Source organism: Marmota marmota, unplaced genomic scaffold (assembly GCF_001458135.2).
Source record: "Marmota marmota marmota unplaced genomic scaffold, marMar, whole genome shotgun sequence".
NCBI lineage: Eukaryota > Metazoa > Chordata > Mammalia > Rodentia > Sciuridae > Marmota > Marmota marmota.
Genome location: NW_026000229.1, coordinates 2,628,202 through 2,650,843, shown reverse-complemented (window position 1 = coordinate 2,650,843; position 22,642 = coordinate 2,628,202). Strand labels below are relative to the sequence as shown.

General features: G+C 40.4%; 1 protein-coding gene across 1 annotated transcript in view; it reads left to right on the top strand.

The window, feature by feature from the left end:
* Oca2 (OCA2 melanosomal transmembrane protein) overlaps window positions 1-13,905 on the top strand; it is a 329,902-nt gene extending 315,997 nt beyond the window's left edge. The window contains exon 24 of the mRNA XM_015480040.2: window positions 13,318-13,905. Within this exon, the coding sequence (XP_015335526.1) occupies window positions 13,318-13,405 (88 nt within the window). The 3' untranslated portion in view covers window positions 13,406-13,905. The remainder of the gene's footprint in view (window positions 1-13,317) is intronic.
* The last annotated feature ends 8,737 nt before the right edge of the window (window positions 13,906-22,642 follow it).

Below are 22,642 nucleotides of genomic sequence, written 5' to 3'. Positions count from 1 at the left end.
TGAAGCTAGCCAATCCCTAAAAAACAAATGCCAAATGTCTTCTTTGATATAAGGAGAGTAACTAAGATCAGAGTAGGGACGAAGAGCAGGAGAAGAAGATTAGCATTTAACAGGGATGAGAGGTGGGAGGGAAAGGGAGAGAGAAGGGAAATTGCATGGTAATGGAAGGAGACCCTCAGGGTTATACAGTGGAGGGGGTAGAGAGTGAGGAGGGGAGGGGAGGGGAGAGGTGGGGAGGGGGAGGGGGGAAGGATGGGAAAGGCAGCGGAGCACAACAGACACTAGTATGGCAATTTGTAAATCAATGGATGTGTAACTGATGTTATTCTGCAATCTATGTATGGGGTGAAGATGGGAGTTCATAACCCACTTGAATCAAAGTGTCGAATATGATATGTCAAGAAATTTGTAATGTTTTGAACAACCCACAATAAAAAATTTAAAAAAAAAGGCAATTTTAAAACCACATTATCTAAAAAATATTATTTTAAAAATATATATAAGAACTCTTTCTTTTGTGTAGAAAGAGGCTATCCAAATTATGTGTACTAGGGCAGAGGCTCACAGTGACTGATATTTTTTTATAAATTTTTAAATTTGTTTTAATTAGTTATACATGACAGAAGAGTGACTGATTTACTATGAAGGCAGCCCAAAACCTCTTCCCAGAGTGACTGCCCCATACACAAACTTTCCACACAGAACTTTCTTCCCTCTCCTCTTCCTCCTCCTCCTCCTGCTGCTGCTGTTGTAATCTGGTGTGTCTCCATTTTATGTTGTTATAGCACTAACACTAGGTGATTTATAAATGAAAGGTTTATTTTAGCTCATAATTCCAAAGGTAGGAAAATCTAAGAACATAATGCCACATCTGCTTGGTTTCTTATAAGGTCTTCAGGCTGCTTCAAGCATGGCGGGAAAGCAGAATAACTAGGGGATTTGTGCAAAGAGAGGTCATATGGTGAGAGAGGAAGCAAGAGAGCAAGCAAAGGAAGTGGAATTCTTAGTAACAATCCATTCCTGTAGCCAATTCAGTCCTGCAAGAGCAAGAACTCACTCTCCAAACAAAGGCATTAATCCCTTACTGATTTAATACTTCTTAGTGGTCCCTGCATGGCTCGACATGGTTACATTGAGAATCCAATTTCAACATGAGCTTTGGTGGGGACTAATCATGTGCAAATCATAGCATGCTGCATATGTGTTAGCTTAGAATACAGAACAACCTCTGCAAGACATCTGCAATGCCTAGCAAGAATGCCAGAGCTGGTGCTGTAAAATAAATAAATAAAACCCCCAATAACAACAACAACAAAAAACCCATTGGGATTTTAAAAAGCCCAGCAGACTTTCATGGTTCAGATTCAGCAAAAGGTTTGATGTTGAAAACCGAAGTTAACTCATGAAATTATGTAGCCCTGATGCCACTATAATCATGGTAGGTCTGGATTTTTGGAAAAAAAAATAAAAAAGAAATATGAATTCATAAAATAATTTTAAGTTAATAAGGATTGCTTGTGTTTAATGTTTTCTTTCTGAAATAAGATATTATCTACTGCAAGTTCACTTCAATAGGATTAAATTAATGTAAAATGTGACCCATCCCAGCCTTGTTAAACAGAGCTCTTATGCCTTCATTGTTCTATTTTCTGTCTCTGACAAAGCGAGACAAGGACCTCTGTGTGTTTTCCACTAAGATTAGTTAAACATGTGTTTATAAAAGTCAATTGGTTAATTAATGTTTGTAAATATACTATTAAATCAAACCAAATTAAATAACTAACATAAGTAACTAAAATGTATCTGAACAGAAGATACTTATTTTAAATAATAATAATCATTTGACAAATAAAACCCCCAGTTTTAAATCTCTTATTGAATTAATGAAGACCACAAAATGTATTTGAAATTGACAAAAACTAAAACTTCCTGTTTTCTTTGTCTTATATAGGAGGTCATAGTATACTGTTTGTTTATCTTTTGTTATAGAGAATTAAAAATTTCAAATCATTGTACATTGAAAAATTTCAAATTATCAATTGTATTACCATTGCTAAAGGCAAATACATAAATAATAAAAGCAAGAAAATGAATTAAAAACTACAAAGCATAAAATAATGTTTTATAAGACAGTAAAACAGTATTTAAAGTAAAGATTTAAAACTAGACATTAAAAATCAGTTTCTAGCTGGACTTTGCTTTTTTTTTATACATTTATTTTTTAGTTTTAGGTGGACATAATATCTTTATTTTATGTTTATGTGGTTCTGAGGGTAAAACCCAGTGCCTCGTGCATATCAGGTGAGTGTGCTACCACTTGAGCCACATCCCTAGCCCCTGGACTTTGCTTTTAAAAAAGTGATTGGAGGGGTTGGGGTTGTGGCTCAGGGATAGAGCACTTACCTAGCGCATGTGAGGCACTGGGTTCGATCCTCAGCACACATAAAAATAAACAATTAAATAAAGGCATTATGTTCATCTGAAACTCAAAAAAAAATTTAAATAAGTGATTGGAGTGATGTGAAAAAATGTCAAAATACTATACAAATAAAAATGGGCTAAGGAACTGAAGAGACTTCTCAGAAGAAGACATACAATTGATCCACAAATATATGAAAAAATGCTCAACATCTCTAGTAATTAGAGAAATGAAAGTCAAAACTACTCTAAAATTTTATCTCACTCCAGTCAGAATGGCAATTTTCAAGAATACAAGCAACAATAAGTGCTGGTGAGGATGTGAGGATAAAGGTATATTCATATATTGCTGGTGGAACTGCAAATTGGTGCAGCCACTCTGGAAAGCAGTATGGAGATTCCTTAGAAAATTTGGAAAAAGGAAAATCTGCTGGTATTTATTGGCTAATAAAAGATGCCAGTCAAGAGAGGCATTATGGGTATAAGAGAAGAAGGCTCCTGGTAAAGAAAGTTCTTGGAGGAGGGTCACGGAGATGCAATCCAGAGTGAGTTTAATATATGAAAGAAGGAAAGAAGGAGGAAGGTAAGAACAAAACCTTAAAAAAACCAAACCAAACCAAAACAAAACAAAACAAAACAACAACAAAAAGCAGAAAAAAGAGAAAAAAGATACTGTGTAGGGATGGCAAAAATTGCTGCTGTTCAACTTTGGTAAATATAATGTTCTCGAAAAAGCCCAAAGAAGCAAGGTCAGATTCTAAATGAAGATGAGAATAAGGGGAAGGATGATCCAAGACCTTTCAGAAAAGGTATCAAAAAGAACTTTAAAGGGCACCTACCCACATGCCAAGAGTGTAGTGAGTGTGTGACTCTGACCATACTCAGTGGAGATGCTCAGTGGGTAACAGGCTTCCCCATGTATGATGGGACATTTAAGGAAGTGAGAACTTGGCTGACTGAAGATCTCATGGAGGGGAGACGAGAGAGTCCTAGCCCAGAGGATGGCCTTAGAGAACTGGGACTTGTCAAGACGAGGCACCATGGGGATACCTCCCAGAGTGGGTGGCTAAGGGAGCATAGTCCAAGCATGTAGCAAAAAAGTATAGAAGAAGCTGGGCACGGTGGCACACGCCTGTAATCCCAGCAGCTCCAGAGGCTGAGGCCGGAGGATATTATAAATAAAACACCTAGGGCTGGGGATGTGGCTCAGTGGTCGATTTTGCTTTGTTAGCAAAAATTTCTTGTTGAAAACCAGGTCTCTGCCCAGTGTGCCGAGCTGTGTTAAAATCCTCCAGGCAGGGTCCTGGGTCAGCCTGTTTCCCAATAATCAGGAAGTTTTGGTCCTTTGGAGCACTGCATGTTAGCCCAGGCGTATTTTTAAGTTAAAACGTAATACGTGTAACACAGGGTCTGTCTGGGCATCCATCTGACATTTTGCATCTTGATTTGTACTTTGACATTCAAGTGTTTTCGTCTTCCGTAACACAGTGTGATGTTAGAGCCAGAATGGATTGAAAAGAGTCCCCAAGGGAAATGAAACCTGACGTGGTAACTGGATGTGAGCAAATACGCTTTTCCTGAGGCTTTGGGTAAAGGTATTGCTTTATTCTAGAGCCTTGGGGAGCAATACAAATGGATCTGCTGGGAAATGGAAGCCTCTGGCTAAAGCTGGAGCATCAGCGTCCTGTGTATTTGGAGTCCTGCTGGCAGGGACAGGAAGTCATTACTTCTTCTCTTCAAATAAATCTCCTTTCAGCTGGCTCCTGGCTGATCAGTGAGTGCAGCGTTGAAACACCAACCCAACTGCCTGGTTCCCTCAGGAGACGCAGCAGGGCTGTCCTGGGAAGGGCCACTCCAGTCTCTGATGTCCCTGGGAAGAGCTGGCTGCAGACCTTGCTTGCACTCTGCGACTGCTCAGGTGCACAGTGATTGTTCACAGTGCCTCCCTCATTGCCCGGGAACAACTTTATCCCTTGTCTTGACCCTTGCTAATATTAGGGCAGTCCTTTTCTCATGATTTCCAAAACGTATGAGGAAGAGACCACTCCAGCTAGCTTGTCAGCGGGCATGTGCCCCAGGTCTGAGCGTGTGCCCCCAGGTGGTGTGACAGATTTGGCCTGGGAGCATGGTGTTGTAGTTGTTGGTTCCTGATGTATTAAAATGAGGCAGTTTACCTAGGTGCGTTATCTTTGAACTGGAAATGCACATATGACATTCATGGAACCCTGACTGTGTGGATCTTTATGAGTTAGGAGCTACCTTGTGGTATGTGCAGATATCTTTGTAAGTCTTATTATTTGTTGGCCTATCATAATCCAACTAACAGATGGTAAGGTGAGAATTTAAAATACTCGGGATGGCATTTGACCTAAATGCCCATCCACCTCTCTCTCCCTCTCTGTCTCTATCTCTTTCTCTTCCAACTGTGGGGTCCCTTAGTGAGAGGACTATGGGAGGTGCTGGATTGGCCTGGTTGATCAGTTCTTCTGAAGCTCAGGAGAATATTAAATGTCTCCTTGGCTTCCCCAGAAACCCTGAGACTCCCTGTCTTGTTCAGTGGACATGAAGGCATGAATGGTTGTCTTGTCCTCCCTGGCTCCAGTACCCCTGCCTTTAAGCCAGGGCCTCATAGCTCACCTTCCCCCTTCCAGTGCAACCTCACCTCCTTCCCACGACACTCTCCTCCAAGCCCACAATGCCTGCTTCCCTGAAGGGCATATGCCTCCCAGTCAGGAGTGCAGTGGGCACTCTGCAGCCTGTTTGCCTTGGTAAAGAGCCCTCTCTCAACCCAGGGAATTATACCCTCCAGAATCACAGCCACAGAATCAGCAGCCTTATATCATCAACATTCCCCTAGTGACTCATGCTGTTGAACACCTCTTCATGTACTAGTTTCCTGTTCATATATCCTCTTCAGTGAGACATCTCTTACTCCTTTTCTAATTGGATTGCGTGTGTTTTGTATTGTTGAGTTTTTGAGAACTCTTTATATATTCTGGATAGGAGCCCTTCACCAATATTTCCACCCATTCAGTAGCTTTTCTTTATATCCTCTTTTTTTTTCCAGCTATCCTAAAGCTGGAATTTTGCCAATTTAATTTTGGGTTTTAAAAATTTTTTAAATTTTATTTTTTAACTACATGTCATCAGTGGAAAGCATTATAATTCTTATTACACATATAGGGCACAATTTTTCATATCTCTGTATATAAAGTATGTTCAGGCCAATTTATGCCTTTATACATGTACTTTGCTTTTTTTTTTGTATTACAATTCTTAATACCAGAGTCTTTTATTAAGCAAAAAAAAATTTTTAAAATTTTTATTTAAATAAGGTCTATTTTTTCTTTCATGTAATCAGAACTTTGCTATCACTTTTAAGAATGTTCTTTTACTAAACTTATAGGCTTCAAATATTTTATCTTATGGTTTCTTCTAAATGTCTTATTTTATGCTTTGCATTTAAATCTATGATCCATTAGAGGCTTAATCTAGGTAGAGTGTGAGGCTGAGGTTGCTATTTATTTTCTGGCTTTTGGGTCTATTCCTGAATTTTATATGCTGGTTCATTGAACCACATGTCTATATCTCCATCAGAACTGTACTGCCTTGATCACTAGTGTTACATAGAAGGCCTTGATATGGCCTCCCATTTCATTCTTTGACAAGATTGCTTTTGCTGTTCTTAAATCCATACTGTATACTTAGTTTTCTCCAAAATAACTGTCACGGGTGCCACATTTTAAATTTTAATTTTCCAGTGTTTATAGGTAGTATGTAGGAAAAATGATTGCTCTTGTATTGCAGTCATTATTGAAGTTATTACCGACTGGTTTGTTTTAGGAATTTTTGTATGTTTTTGCTTTTTTTTGTTGTTGTTGTTGTTGATTTCTTGGGATTTCCTATACAAATGATGTATAAATAGGGGCATTCTTACTCTTCTATTTCTGTATGTCTTCTGCCTTATGACACTGGCTAGGGCTTTCAGTACAATGGTAATAAGATTGGTGAGACCCTGTCTTGGGCCAGCATTCCGTCTCTCACCCTGGGAATGATGTTAACTGCACTGCTTTCTTCTGTAGCTCATCTTCTTTACCAGGTCAAGGTAACAATATGAGTTGGAAAATGATGTTTCCTCTCCATCTTTTTTCTGAAAATGCCTTTGTAGAATTAGTGAAATTCTTTAGAATTCACCAGTGAAATAATTTGGTCATAGGGAGAAGATGTTTAGTAATTTAAATTTTTAATAGATGTAGGATAATGAGATTATTTCATTCTTGTGATGAAATTCATGGTCAGTTTGTATTCTGTCTCCCTCTTTTATTCTTTGATGTCCCCAGGATATGTACTGATATTCATGTTTCATCAGTGCTGATCATTCATGTCTTTCCTCTGTTTTTGCTTTGTCAGTCTTTCTTGAAGTTGATTGGTTTCATTGATCTTTACAGAAAGTCAGCTCTTTGTTTCATTGATTTTTCTCTACCATTTCTTTGTTTTTAATTTCATGGATTTATGCCTTTCCCTTTAGTATTTCTTTCTTTCTGCTTGGTTTGGGTTTATTTTTCTATTTTTTTTTTCCTTTTTCCTTAAGATGGGAACTTAAAGTATTGATTAAAGTTTTTTTTTTCTAATGTAAACATTCAGTGCTATAAATTTGCTCTGTGACATGTATTTCTATTTTTTCCAGTTCTATGTGTCTTTTTTAAAAAAATTTCCTTTTACAGTATCTTATCCCTATGGGTTATTTAGAAGAAGTCTTCTTTAAATTCAAACTTCTTGGATAATTTCCCTTTTATCTTTCTATCATTGCTTTTTAGTTTAGTTGCATATGGTCAAAAACAAACTGTGTGTTATTTTGAGTCTTAACTCTGTTAAGGTTTGTTTTCTGGCCCACGGTCTAATCTACCTTGCTAAATGTTTCTTGGCTACTGAAAGGAATGTGCATTCTTCTGTCCTTGGATAGGTGTTCTGTATGATATCAGTGAAGTCTGGTTACTGGAGGATATCTTTTGAGTTCTTCTCTATCCTTGCTGAATGTCTTTCTAGTTCTATCATTGGCTGTGACAACAGCAAAGTCTTCATCCAAAACTTTTGATTTGTCGATCTACAAGTCCTTTTTTGCATCTGTGATTTCTCTTGTTGGTTTTGTCAGTTTTTATTTCATGTGTTTTTCAGCTAAGTTATTTGATGAATGAGCATTTAGGATTACCATGATCTCTTGGTAGACTGATTGCTTTATCAATAAGTTGTGTCCCTCTTTGCCCTGGGATTTTTCTTGGCTCTGAAATATACTCTATGTGATATCAGTCTAGCTACTCCTGTGCTCTGATTAATGTTCATGGTCTCTACTTTAGCATCCTTTTATTTTTGAGTCGACCCATACCATTGTAGTTGAAGTGATTTTCTTGTAATAAGAACACAGTTGAATATTGAGGACTTTTTGATTTTTGTTGTGTGACTGTTTTCAGTCCACTCTGCAAGCCTTGCTTTTAATTGGCATGCTAAGACCTATCACATTTAATTTGATTATTGATGTATTAGGGATGATTATATCTGCTATCTTATTTTTCTTTTCGGTTGATTAACTCTCTTTTTAGTTTGTCTGTTTTTACTGCCTTCCTGGATGACTCCTTAGAATGCCATTCTGCTCTGTCTTGAGTGTCTCTGAGTGCACCTCTTTCTCTACACTTTTTAGTAGTGGCTCTATGTGCTATTCTACGTATACACGCAACTTAACACAGTCAACTGGTGTTTCCCTTTGCCAGTTCAAAGAGGGTGTGGAAATCTAGCTTCTCTTAATATTCATCCATTCACAATATAATTACTATAAGTATTCCAGTGTATTCTTTGAGAATCACATCAAAATCATAATGTTTTGTTTAATTTTTATTTTGAATTGGCACATAATAATTGTATATAAATATAGGGTAGAATATGATGTTTTGATGTACATGAACATCTTGTAATGATCAAATTGGAGTGATTACCACATCTATCACCTTAAACATTGATCATTTCTTTGGGGTAGAACATTTAAAATCCTTGGCGATAGCTATTTTGAAATAATTTTTGCTTCAACTACCACACAGTTAATAACTTAAGAGGAGAAAGCAAGTTGACAGTACTTACCCATGTTTCTGTTTATTAGTTTGTTCTTCCTTCCTGATGCTGCAAGATTCTTTCTTTTGTCATTTTATATTTGAAGATCTTTTAAGCAACTCTTTTAGGGTATGCCTGCTGCTCTTTTGGTTTTACTTCATCTGAGAATGTCTTGACTTCTATTTCATTTCTGAGGACTGTATTTGATGAATATATAAATCTGTGTTGATAGATCTTATCTTTCAGCAATGGAAAAATGTTGTTCTGCTTCCTGACAGCCTCTGTGGAGTCTGAATGGAAAAAAAAATACTGTTTTTATCTATAAGTAAATGTCATTTATCTCTTGTTACTTTTAATTTTTAGTTTTCTTTAGTTGTCAGGTGTTTCAGTTAGCTTTTTTACTGCTGTGACCAAAAGATCTGACAAAAAAGAAATTAGAGGAAGAAAAGTTCATTTTGGGGCTCATGGTTTCAGAGGTCTCAGTCCATAGAACAACCAGGTTCATTGCTCTGGGCCTAAGGCAAGGCAGAACATCATGTCAGAAGAGTGGGGTGGAAAAAAGTGACTCAGGACATCATACCAAGAAGCAGAAAGAGAGACTCTCCTCATTATGGACAAAATATATACCCCAAAGGCATGCCCCCAGTGACCTCCCTTCTCCAGCCACACCCCCATCTGCCTTCAGTTACCACCACGTTAATCTTTATCAGGGGATTAATATACTGATTGGATTAAGGCTCTCATGACCCAATCATTTCACCTCTAAGCCTTCTTGCATTGTCTCACAATGAGCTTTTGGGAGACACTTCATATCTCAACTATAACATCAGGAGCTTGATTATGTTTTAGCTGGGCATAGATTTTTTTTGGGGGGGTCCTGTCCTTTTAAGCGTTTGCTTGGCTTCTTTAATCTTCAAGTTTATATCTTTTACCAAAATTCAGTCATTATTTTTTGAATAGTTTTTCATCTCTTCCTTTTTTCTCCACCCATTTTGAGGCTCTCCTGAAATAAATGTTAGATTTTTTTTTTCATGTTCCAGATCCTTCAAAGTTTGTTTGTTTGTTTGTTTTAACAACCCAGTCTTATTTTTTCTCTGTTGTCCAGATGGACAATTTCTGTTGTGCCTTCGAGTTCACTGATTTGTTTCTTTAATATTCTCTGTAATGTTATTGTGGCCATATTTTTTGTTGTTTTTTGTCTCATTTTAATTTCTAAAATTTCCATTTGGTTTTCTTTTACTTCTTGAATTTATTTTCTGAGACTTGATTTTTTTTCATTTGTTTCAAGTGCGATTGTAGTTGTTTGATGAATAATTCTTGTAATGTTTGCTTTGAAACCCATGTCACATAGTTTCAAGATTTATGCAATCTAACTGTTGACATCTGTTGATGGTCTTTTTTCATTCCAGGTGAAACATTCTGTGATACCAAGTGTGTTGTTGGTGTTATGTCTGTATCTTATTTAAATCTTCTGTTTTAGCCTGCTTCCTCTGACCCCATGCTGTTGGGAAGGAGTTCATCATCTTGTTACTGCCAGGTACAGTTGCAAGTCCAGGTTCTCTTTTCCCTCTACTGACATTTCAGAGGAAGAGTGAAGCTGTTTTATTGCTGAGTGAGGTGGATGCTCTGTCCCCCACTAGATCTTCCCTGGTAACATCAGGAGGAGGATAGCATTGTTTTTCTTCTCATGTGACTTCCATAGATCTGCTAACATTGTGGGCTGGAAGGTGGTAAAACCCTGGGCTTCCCTCTTGGTCTCTTCTGAAGTCCCCCAGTGCAAGAAAGAGGACCTCTTCCCTTCCAGGTAGAGTAAAGGTTCATGATTCCCATTTATCTCCACTGACATCATAGGAGGGGAGCCTCCGAACAGCCTGGGGAAGGTGGAAATTCTGCTCTTGCACTTGACCTTTGCTGAGGGGATGGAATGCAGCTTTTAAAGAATTTCCTGTGGTATTTGGTTGGAGCTAGGCAGTTATTCTCTAAAAGATTTCTATCTGACTGTGCTGACCTTTCTCTGATCCTTTGGTTAGAGAGAGCAAGCTTTTGTTGTAGCCTTTCTTATTTTAGGGGTCTACTGTCCATTGAGTTTCCCATGGGTGAGCTTCCCACACATGAGGGACATATGAGGGGAAACTCACTGCCATGATAGTCTTCAAGGTCCCCAAGTTCCCAGCTGGTCTGCTTTCTCCCCTTCAAGGTCTTCAGCGCCCTCTTGTGTTTGCCTTATATCTAATGACCAGGCTTGTTAGCTATGCTTGGTGGGAAGGACAAGAAGAACTGCACCTATTTCATCTTTCTCCAGAATTCAAGTCTGTTCTATAGTTTCTGAGAATTAAACAATTATATTCTATTCTCTAGTAAATCTGTATTGGTGTTATTAAATTCTTCACCATCAAATGCATCTTCTGATCCAAAACAGGCACTCCATTCTCACTCTGTGATTTTGTACTAAAACTCTGGTCAGCAGACACTCTGAGGCAGGTGCCTGACTAGGGGCTGCTAGCATTTGCTGAGGGCTCATTGATGTGGCCAGAACCTGTTCTAATGAACATGCAATCCTCATAACAACCTTGGTAAGTAGGTACTATTATTACTGCATATTATAGATAAAGAATTTGAATCATGGAGATGTTCAATACTTTCCCCAAATAGGGATTTGGACAAGAGCAGGATTGAAAATAAGAATTCTTAAATTGTATTTTGTGTTACCTATCTATATTTGGGGTATGCATGTAGGGTTTGAAGCTAGAAAAATATCAAAATGTAATCTCTGCTTCTTAGTAGTATTGGTCTTTGCTAAATTTCTTAATATGTCCAAGCTTCATTCCTCCCCCCATCTCTATGTAAGAGATAATATGAAATGCCTTATTTTGTTTAGAAAATAATAGAAAACATCCATGTCTATGTTTATGTGGTTCTTAGCATATGGCAGATATTCAAACAGTTATTTAGTTTTTCATGGAGTGTCTTTGTTGTTATAATTTATCTATATTCACAGGGAAGCAGTGTATGTAATAATTAAAAATATGAACATTAGAACTGGCCTGAGAGAGTTTGGATTTTCACACTATATAAAACTAGCCAATGGTCCCGGGCAAGCCAGCTTCCTTCTCCAAATCCCCTCTGCATAGTGGGTGTGATGATGCCAGATTCAGGAGGTGATAAAGTCAGTGATGGTGCCATGTGAATGCAGAGCTTAAATATTGTAGATGCTTAGATAATAGTGACAGTGATGCTGATGGAACCTAAGTACTTGCACCATTCCCTAGGTGAAGCTCCTTCCAGGGCTGGTGCCATCCCTGAGAAACCAGTGGCTCTCCTTTTCTTCTGCATAGGAGAACGGTTCATGAGGAACTTTCTCTAGGCTTGGGATCCCCAAGAGCAAGGTCTGATTTCTGTGGGATCTATTCCTAGATTTTCTTCTGAAACATGGCCAGGTGTTTCAGAGCCCCAGCTGGGAGAGTCAATATTCTCTTGACATTGACCCATTCTACACAATGTGTCATTGTGGAAAGAAGGTGTTTCTTTTCCATGGAGGCTTCTGATGGTGTGTATGATGCCTCATGTTGACCAGATACCACCATAGATTTTGGTTTTTTGACCACGACTGACATTTTGCTAATATGCTTTACAAAAACAAAGTGGATAAATCCATGGACATTTAAATAGCTTTCTTGAAAACTACTTTTTTTATTAGTTGTTCATGACAATACAATGATCTTGACATAATCATACATTTGAATCAAATGGGGTATAATTTCTCATTTTTCCAAGTGTACAGGTTGCAGGATCAAAGAAACATGTTCACAAGAGAAACTCAGAGCATCCTATTGCTTCTTGAAATATCCAAGTTTGCCCCAGGATTTGAGGAGCCTTTTCACTCATGAATGTGATTCCTGTGTTGAATTACAGCTTTGTAGAGAGAACCTTGCTGTGGCTCTTTCTGAATAGCTTCCTCTCATGTCCATGGCCAGGAAATGAAGAGTGTCATAATCCCTATAATTATAATTATCACATACTAGGTTTTTGCTGTTGAACACTAAAGCCTTTTGGAATCAAAACTAGGAGCTTTGCAGGAACTCTCTTTAGTGACAAAGCAACATTACTCAATGGCTACAGGGTGTGGATTCCAAACACCGAAGCGGAATCTATGAGAATTTGTAAGTTAAGATAAGAATTTGTGGATATATGTGTGTGCTGGGCGGGGGTGCTCACAATGAGGGGACCTTTCATCTTCTTATGACTGTTTTACATTGGTGCATACCTATTCAGACATCTCACACCTCACCAAATACAGGAGGAAATACCGTTCATTTCTCTTACCTTTCTTAGATGAGAGAAGCCCTTATCTTTCAATCCTATCTCTCAAACTCCCCCAACATTAAGTGTAAGGGGCTTCAGGAGTCAATGGGAATGTGGCCTCTCCAGGAAATCTCTAGAGAAGGATAATTGAAACTTGACACAGCTAAAGGAAACATGCAGAGATGTAAATAGTAGCCCAATACATGACATTGATAGTGTGAGTAGAAGACCCTTTAATCTTGTGAATGAATACACTGAAGCTGCAAATATCCATGACAAAAAATTTTAAGTGGATGGGTTTCAAATAAAATTGCACACAACGGGAGATAGCTAATAGAAGCATGCATCTTCATCATCTAAGCTAAAACTAGCTTAATTTCTAAAAGCAAAAAATAATAATGGTTATATTCTTTGACAGTAACATAATAATAATGAGTCCACATTTCATGGTTCTCACCAGACACTAGATGCCATAACCCATCTCTTTTTGTATTTTAGGTTGGGCTTCCCGATGATGGTGGTGTCCTGCACTGTCGGGATGTGTTATCTCCTTGTTGCTCATGTTGTAGTGGGATGGAATGAATAGATATCCATCAATGGAAGATTAAGGGATACCTGGTCCATCACCAACATCTGTCATAAAACTACCCCAGGACCACTCTTTGGAGAAGAAAAGGTGCTTATTCCCGGATGGTGCTGCATGGAGATGCGCTGGAACAGACCTTTGGCATTCACAAACACACTCTTGATTGAACGAATGCTGGAAAATCATGGTGTTCTCTTTATGCCATTTCTCCCTGAGATGGGGTTGGCAGGGGGACAAAAGTATAGGCAATACAAGATAACTTGCCCAAGTGTCCCCTACTGGAAAATATGTATGTTACAAAAACACTTCTTGCTATCCTGTGTAGAAAAAGACACAAATCCACTCAAAATAGCTTGTGCTATTTAATTGTCACTTCTCCTGAAACTAAAGACAGTTTTTCTTTATGTATTCAATTTTCATGTTAAAATAATCAGCATTCAAATGGTGTGCCCCTGAATATAGATTCTTTCTGGGAAAAAAGCATACCACTTGTAAGGAAACATTTCATCTATTTTTTAAAAAATAAAGTGTTCCTTGACAAAAGGTTTTTGGAATTTATTAGTTTCTTGGGTTTTAAGTAGTTTACATTATGTTACATTTTCATTTTCTCCATTTACATTCTTCTCTGGAGTGTTTAAGTTATCATTTAAAAGTCTAGAAATTTGACTTGCAGAAGATCATAAGTGTCTTTTAAATAACAATTTACATATCTACCAGCCAAGAGTAATAATTTTCCACTTTGAAAGTCAGGCATGCTATTTCCATCAATCACAAAGAAGTGTGGTTGATATACTCAGCTAACCCCTTCCCGTGGGACTCCGATGTTTCAGTCAATGTTTATTAGATGTGGTTCCTTTCTGGACCATTCCATTTGAGTCTGAAATAATGAGAAGAGAGGCAGAGAGAGCCTCTTTAGCTGAGAGAGTGCTTTAGCTTAGGTCTGCTCTTCTCGCATTCATAAATGCCATGGCTGTGCCCAAGAGGAAGACCTCTTCCTTCGTTTTTGGTTGTCTGTGCCCAAAAGCTTGAGATGAAAATGTTTACTGGGAACTCTGCTCAGAAGTAACAATTGTAGAAAATGTCTAACATCAGAAAGTTTAAGATGCTGAGTGCACTAAAAACTGGGAAGTAGGAGACCTTTTTAGTTGCATTTCTGTGGCTGACACCCCCCAGGCATGCGCAAGAGTATGCACTTGTGAAGGGCAATCTGCATCCGTTCTAAAAGGTAGGGAGAATTTATGAGAATATACTGTCTGGATTCATGAGTCATCTTTTAATTCCTTGACAGCAAAGGTGACATGTAAAGCCTGTTCTTTCATTTTTTTATTGATTTAAAAAAAATGGCAGCAGAATGCATTACAATTCTTATTACACATATACACCACAATTTTTCATATCTCTGTATATAAAGTATGTTGACACTCAATTTGTGTCTTCATACTTGTACTTTGGATGATGATGTCTAAAAATTCCACCATCCCTGCTAATCCTCTGCCCGCTCCCTTCCCCTCCCACCCCTCTGCCCTATCTAGAATTCATCTATTCCTCTTATGCTCCCCCTCCCTACCCCACTATGAGTCAGCCTCCTTATATTAGAGAAAACATTCGGCATTTGTTTTTGGGGGATTGGCTAACTTCACTTAGCATTATCTTCTACAATGTCATCCATTTACCTGCAAATGCCATGATTCTATTCTCTTTTATTGCTGAGTAAAATTCCATTGTGTATATATGCCACATTTTTTTTATCCATTCATCCACTGAAGGGCTTCTAGGTTGGCTCCACAGTTTAGCTATTGTGAATTGTGCTGCTATAAATATTGATGTGGCTGTGTCCCTGTAGTATGCTGTTTTTAATTCCTTCGGGTATAGTCTGAGGAGAGGGATAGCTGGGTCAATTGGTGGTTCCATTCTCAGTTTTCCAAGGAATCTCCATACTGCTTTCCTTATTGGCTGCACCAATATGCAGTTCCACCAGCAGTGTATGAGTGTGCCTTTTTCCTCACATCCTCACCAACACTTATTGTTGTTTGTCTTCATAATAGCTGCCATTCTGACTGGAGTGAGATGATATGTTAGAGTAGTTTTGATTTGCATTTCTCTGATTGCTAGAGATGCTGAGAAGTTTTTCATATATTTGTTGATTGATTGTATATCCTCTTCTGAGAAGTGTCTGTTCAGGTCCTTGGCCCAGGGATATAGCTCAGTCGGTAGAGTGTTTGCCTTGCATGCATAAGGTCCTATGTTCAATTCCCAGCACCACCAAAAAAAAAAAAAAAAAAACCCAGCAAAACTTGTTCTTATTTTAAAATGTGGTCTCAGATGACACCCCAGGGATCCATCTGTGTGCCACTGACCTTGCGCTCTGTAGAAGACCCCCCTGCCCCACCATGTTTGTCAGTGCAGGGAAGAGCTTCCCAGCTCCATGTCCTCTTTACTTGGCCTCTTGGAAGCTTAGATCCCCTGACACCCTTTCACTAAAGGCATTGTGCCCCCCTCTGCCCTACATGTTTTCTGCCTAGAGGTGACACTGATGTCTCCCTTGCACCTTGTGCTGCCTCCAGGTCACGTCTGTTCTTTCAGCGCTCCTCTCCTTTAAAACTCGAGCCCTTCTCTCCACCTCCTGCCTCTCCACACTCTTCAGTTGTCCCTTCTCATTCTCCAAGGCCTTAGCTCATGGCTCATTTCTCCCCTCTTACTCCTCATACCCCTTCAGACTTCCCTAACAAGCAAATATTTGATTTCTGTGACTCGCACCAACTTCCTTGTATTCGATCTCTCTATCACACCCTGATCTTGGTCCCTAGTACCTGCATTTTGAGTCCTTCATCTCAGGTCTCTCTTTCTCTGATACATCCATACTTCTGGCCTTTTACTCAGGTAACCTTGAGGGTGTCCCCCAAGGGTTCACGTGCTGGAAGCTTGGTTCTCAGCTTGGCAATGCCGGAGGGCAGTAGAACGGGCAGTAGAACCGGCAGTAGAACCTTTCACAGGCGGGGCCCATAGGGACCTGGTGAGGTAACTGGAGCCATTGCCTTCTGTGTAGGCAGAAAGCTGTGGGAATTGAGAGTCTTCTCCTTCCCTCCCTGTGATTTCTCTCAGTTCTCACATTGGCTGAAGCAACCGGAAGCTAGAGGGCAAAAGGAAGTGTTAACACTGTCCATACAGGTCAGCATATCTGGACTGAGAGCAGGAAGACCAGGATGGAAGTGGGTCTGGAGGACAGATGGAAGACACTCAGCTCCATCCACTGTTTTTGCTTCTCAGCCAAGGAAAGGCTCACTTCTGAATAAAGGAGACATTGAAATTGTCAACGGCTTTCCTGTCATTAGGAGGTGACAAAAGCTTGTCCATACTCCCTCCTGATCCTTTCTCTAGAATTAGTAAGGGAAAAAATCCAATGCATATGAAATCCTGTTTCATGATGATTTTAAGACAACATTGGAGGAACAACTCACGGCTTTGCTAGGCAGTTGGACTTTCACAAGCCAGTGGTCCTTATAGTTTTCCTGACCCCTCATCACAAACTCCTAAAAGTCACAGGGACCATGAGAACACACTTTCATAGTCTGAAGTTACCATGAGAATTCAGATGAGGGTATATCTGCCCCTCTGTTCTACATGAGGATTCTGTCCTGCTTGAACTCACATTAGTGGGGTATACTTTGGACATAGGGCCATCCATGGGTGTGGGATGAGGGAGAGAGGTGGAAAAGCTGCAGAATCAGCCACTCAGGGATTTGAGTTACTTCCTACTGCAATTTGTGTGTATCTTCTAGACCTATTCAGATAGGTCTGGTCTGACAAACTTCATAGCCAAAGATCAATGTGTATGTCCAATTTGATGATTCAGTGGCTCAGTGTGTTAGTCAGCTTTGTGTCACTATGACAAATTACCGGAGATAAGCAACTTAAAAGGAGAAAAGATTTACTTTGGTTAATGGTTTCAGTCTGTGGTAGTTTGCTGGCTTCATCACTGTTGGGCCAATGGTGAGGCAGAATATTATGGCAGAGTTATTTCTATAAAAAATGACCTACAGAGCAGGCATTCCTCACACCAGGAATGTAGTTCTCTCCTTTCCCCAATAAGTACCAAGCTTGCCTGCTCACTAAATGGCCTTTATTATCATGATACCAGATCCCTAATAAGAGAATTTTAGCCTGCTTCATGAACCTTGGGCTGAACATGTCCAGACCTGGCTGTTAAGAATCAAAATATCATTATTGACAGCTTCCTATCTTTTAACAGAATAGCCTTGTTTACAATTCTGAACACTGACTACCATTTCTGACTTTTACTTTTTCTTTGCAACATTTACTGTGCTTTATATTATCAAAATTCCCTACAACAGGGCTCCTGAGCCTGTGTGACTATCCCCAGTGTGTCTCCCTGTGCTGTGTCCCATGGCGGGGGACTTACTAAGTCTGTCCCTTGTGCCAGACGACTCTCTAGGCATCTGGCCTGATGGTGTTTATCTTCAAGGGAAGGAGAGGGAAAATTGTAGTAGTGTGTCAGGGAGTGTTGAGTTCTGGAAGTGCCATCAGCCCTTGTAGTTGGGAACAGCCATGCTGAGATATCAAGCAAGGGATCCAAGTAGAAGACACCTGGAGAAAGAACAAGCTGAGCAGAGTACTGGGACCTTAGAGGTGGTTACATGGTGGACATCAGTGTGGCATGAGCAGGATGATCCTGTGGATTGCCCTGTAAGTCAAAAATATTTGTTGACTGGAAGAAAAAGCAAGAGAAATGAACAAAGAGTGTGGAAGGAAGCTATTACACCTCAGATGTCCAAGAGACGCTCCTGCTGCCTCCATTGATGCACTGAGGACAAAAGTTAGATGAGAAAGGAGGACTTTATTTCTGCTACTACAACAGGGAGAGCACCTAGATCTAGGGATCAGAGTGTCCTAGGAGAGTGGTTCTGCCTTGGTCTTTTATAGGGAACATCAAAAACTTGCATCTACTGTTGGGGTTGTTTTGCTAAAGGGGAAGTCTCAGTCATCTGAACAGGAAATTATTTCCTCTGCAGTTAACTAGTTTCAGGAGGACTAGAATTCCAACCTTAGCTAATCCATCAGAGGGACAGTTTTAATTTGAGTTAATCAATCATCAGTCCAACAATGGGATGTCTGAGGGTGTGCATTCGGGCCTTGCCAGCTGCAATTGTGTAAACATGAAACCTCTGCTCATCCTGTTTCAATAGAACAACATTCAAGAAAACCCATTCAGCCATTCAGAATAACTAAATAGGCAAAGCAAATTTTTACTGGCACCTTAAGAGAAAGAGCGAGCCAAGGCAAAACTTACTGCAAAACTTGTACAAATCAAATCCTTTTGTCTCCATCCCTCTCCCCTTCACCGGCACTGCTGTCTGGCCCATTGTCTCTTCTCCTCAGGACCCAAAGCTCTCCACCCTCAGCTTCTCAGCCTGTTCCTTCTCCACCTCCTCCAGCCTTCCGGCTTCTGTCTTCTACACCCCTGTCAGCGCTAGAGTTTGGATCTGGGTGTGCCCCAGAGGTCATGTACTGAAGATTTAGTCTCAAGCCTGTGCTATTAGGAGGTAGTGGAGCCTTTAAGAACTGGGGCCTAAAAGACATTAGGTACTTGGGAGTATGTTCTTGAAGGGGATATTGGGACCCCAGCCCCTTCCTCTCTCCCTCTTCCACCTCACACTTGCCATGGGGTAAGCAGCTTCTAAGCTCTCCCTTCATGATGTACTGCCTCATTACAGGCCCACAGACAGTGGGCCAAGGTGTCCACAGGCGGAAATCTCTGCCATAGTGAATCAAAAATAATCACTTTGTCCTTAAGTTGTTATCTCAGGTATTTTGTCACAGTGTCAGAGAGCTGAATAACACACCAGTCTTCAGGTTCAATGTAAAATTCCCACAAAGCATGCCTTTGCTTATGTCAGCCTTCCTTATCTGCAGTTTCCACAACCACCGATTTAAACAACCGAGGATTGAAACTATTAAGAAAAAACTGTCAGTACTGAACATGTATAGACTCTTTTTTCCCTTGTCATTATTCCTTAAATAATTCAGCATAACAACAATTTACATAGCACTTATGTGGGTATAGATTATTATAAGTAACCTAGAGATAATTTAAAGTATGGGGGATATATGTATGTAATAGGCAAATACTATGTCATTTTATATAAGGGCTTTATCATCCAGGATTTGAGTGTCTGTTCAGAGTCCCAGAAAAAATCTCCTGAAGATACTGAGGGACAACTTTAAATTCTGCTGCTCCTTTTCATGCCTTATTTTAATGAATTAATCAATTTATTAAAAGTCTACCGTCTTCCTCCCAGCCCCACCCTGAGCAATGCAAACAGTCTTGGATGACCAGGGGAAGGGGAGAGGGGGCCATAGAACGACCACATCTTACTCATTGTTTTTAATTGTTTTGCCTGTAATCACTAGCATTTCTTTGGTAAATGGAGCACTAAAATAAGGGGCAAAGGTTCTACATGAACAGGTCCTGCCAGTCGCAGGGAGACTGATCTTTGCTGACCTTTAATTTCTTTCTCATACTCTTTTTTAATGGATCCTGCAGTGGTAGCAAATCAATGAGAACTTTCACAGAGGGAAATAGATTTTAGGGAAACATCTGTTAGAGGGAAGCAGCTGCTAAGAATCAGAAGCCGAGACACAGCTGGATGTGGTGGTCTGCAGTGTGCTCTGGCTGGACCAGGTGAGGGTTGGGGACTGCAATGTCTCCAGGGAGCTGGTGTGCCGGAGTCTGGGGAGTCAACCTCTTTCCCCTATGTGGCTGATGGAATTCCTTTGCTGGTGCTAACAGGATATAAGTTGTGCCTGAAAAACAGAGAGTTTTGATGAAATGAAGTTTCTGTATCATACTGAGACTCCTGGCCTATGGACAGCAGGAATTTAGTGGCTGACCTCACCAAGTTCTGGTCTCTTGGGCCCCTATTGTGTTTCCCAATCTCACACTTGTGTGGGCCATGTGTGACCTGAACAGATTCATGTCCAGGAGTGCCACAGTACACTGGTGTTGCTCTAGAATAAGCTTCATGGTGAGATGAGGGGGAGCAGAAGCTGAAACTCTGGCTGAAAGATTGAGGGGTGCTCTGCTTCGGTGCTCAGAAAACAGGGAACATGGCCACTGAGAAGCATATGGTTTTTAGAATTCTAGCTGACCCTCCACATGACAGTCTGAAGTTGACTGGAATAAAACCTGTCCCTGCCCCTTTCTCAGGAGCATGGCCAAATGTCACTGTCCCTCACTTTAGTTTCTGCAGCCATCACCAGTGCAATTCTGGTTCTGTCTGATACTCATGACCAGGGCAGAAGGGCATTTATGTTGTACTGATTTCCTCTGCTAATGCTGGGCAGGTGTGCCGGAATGCAGCCCCAGTTGGTGGAATAGTCTGTTTCCCTTCAGAAGCCTTTGATAAAGATGCTGCCATGTGCTAGGGTACCAGGACACTCCATCCCCGGCCCGTGCATGCTGAGAGATAAGCAGTAATAGGTAGCAGAAGACACAGACCTGCAGAGACAACCAAGGGAGCCTTTCAGAATGTCTACCCTGATGGCATTTTATGCTGTGAAAGAATTTAAAAAGAACTTTCTAATTAAGTGCCTAATCTAATTCACAGCCTCATGAGGTATGTACAGGAGAAGCAGGAGACAGCCTTTGCCCCCCCCAACCCAGGGGCTTTCATTACGCATTGAATATTTCATCGTTTTCTTCCACCTCTATCACTCCCTGAGGCTGCAACCATGTGTGCCGCCAGGCTCTTTAATCCAGGAAGACTTCTCAGAGGGCCTTGCATTTGGTAAGACCCTCATAAAATTGTCTATGAACTAAATCCATCATTGCAGAATTTATTATGTGTATACAGAGAGTTTTAGATGCCTGAAAGGATTCTTTTGGTGGCAAGGCCAGATTAGAAGCCCATTTGATTCGAGCAGTTCTCTGTTTTGCTCTCTTGCCTGTCCTCTCTGTTTTGCTCTCTTGCCTGTCCTCTCTGTTTTGTCCTGCTTTCTTTTGCAGATGATGTGTGGAAAGCTTTAAAGGCACATGGCTGGGTTCTGTGTCATCCATTGGACATAGTCATCTTGGTCTCCATCAGGTCATCCTGTCACTTCCTTCTCTCTGGGTGCAGCCTGGGGTGGGACCCATGGGGTTAGATGTGTTCAGCTCTTTTTCCTTCCACAGAGCTCTGTGCTCCTGCCCATGTGCCGTTCAGTCTGGTCTGGTTTGATGTTTGGACAAATGTGTTGAAGATTGACCTTTCCCCAGGCATCCTTTTGGTTTCACAGCTTCATGGCTGCTGTGTAATGTATCAGTTTCATGCTGTACAACAGTTGAGAATGATCTTTAACTAGCAATCTGTAGCCCAAGAGGTCAGCATCTTTCCTTTTCCATCCCCTCTCTGCATTGGAAATGTTGGGTGCTCTCCTGCCTTCACCATCTTGAGCTCAGGTAGGCAGCCTGTGTGCTCTCTTCTGTCACCTCTCCCCAGGCCCAACACGGTGCTCTTTTCTTAGTGGATACTGAGTGTGTGTTGGTGACCAGAACCCATCACCTGCCTCCAAGCACAGGCATATCTTCAACAGCCCAGATAAGTCATTAAGGTTGTGTTTCTTAAAAGCATCACTTTCAGCAAAGGGAAAGTCCAGAGCAAAACGTTTAAATCATTGTCTATCTGTCAGGTCCCTTGGAAAAAGCAGCTTGGTTAAGATGCTTCTGTTTTTGCTCTGAGCTGTTTTGCATGATGCTTAATATTAATCACATAACAGTAATGAGCAATATGGTATTCAGAACAATTTAGATGACACATTTAAATACAAGTAATTTAGAACAATTCATAGGGACCCTGATATACTTTCCCTGATCTGTGTTCCTGCAAACAGTAATGGTTAAGGAGCTGCCCACCTGCCCCACCCACCCTTCTGTTTCCCAGGAAAGAGATTACTGCAATGAATCACCTTTTCCATGTATTTAGATAAGAACAAGCTGACCACTTGTTTACCTGGTTTAATACCAGATCCTTGGAAATGGTGAGCTGCAATTGCCCCTATCAATTTGGACAAAGTGTCCACTGACTTGACTTAACCAAACTGTAGTACAGCTCTTTCCCTTCCTCTGATGCAGAATCACCCTCCTTCATCCCTATCCAAGAACATTTCCTGCTCAGCTGTGAAGTCATGACATCAATCCACACTTCTCCCCACACCTTGTTCCTTCAGGCTTGGGATCTAGCT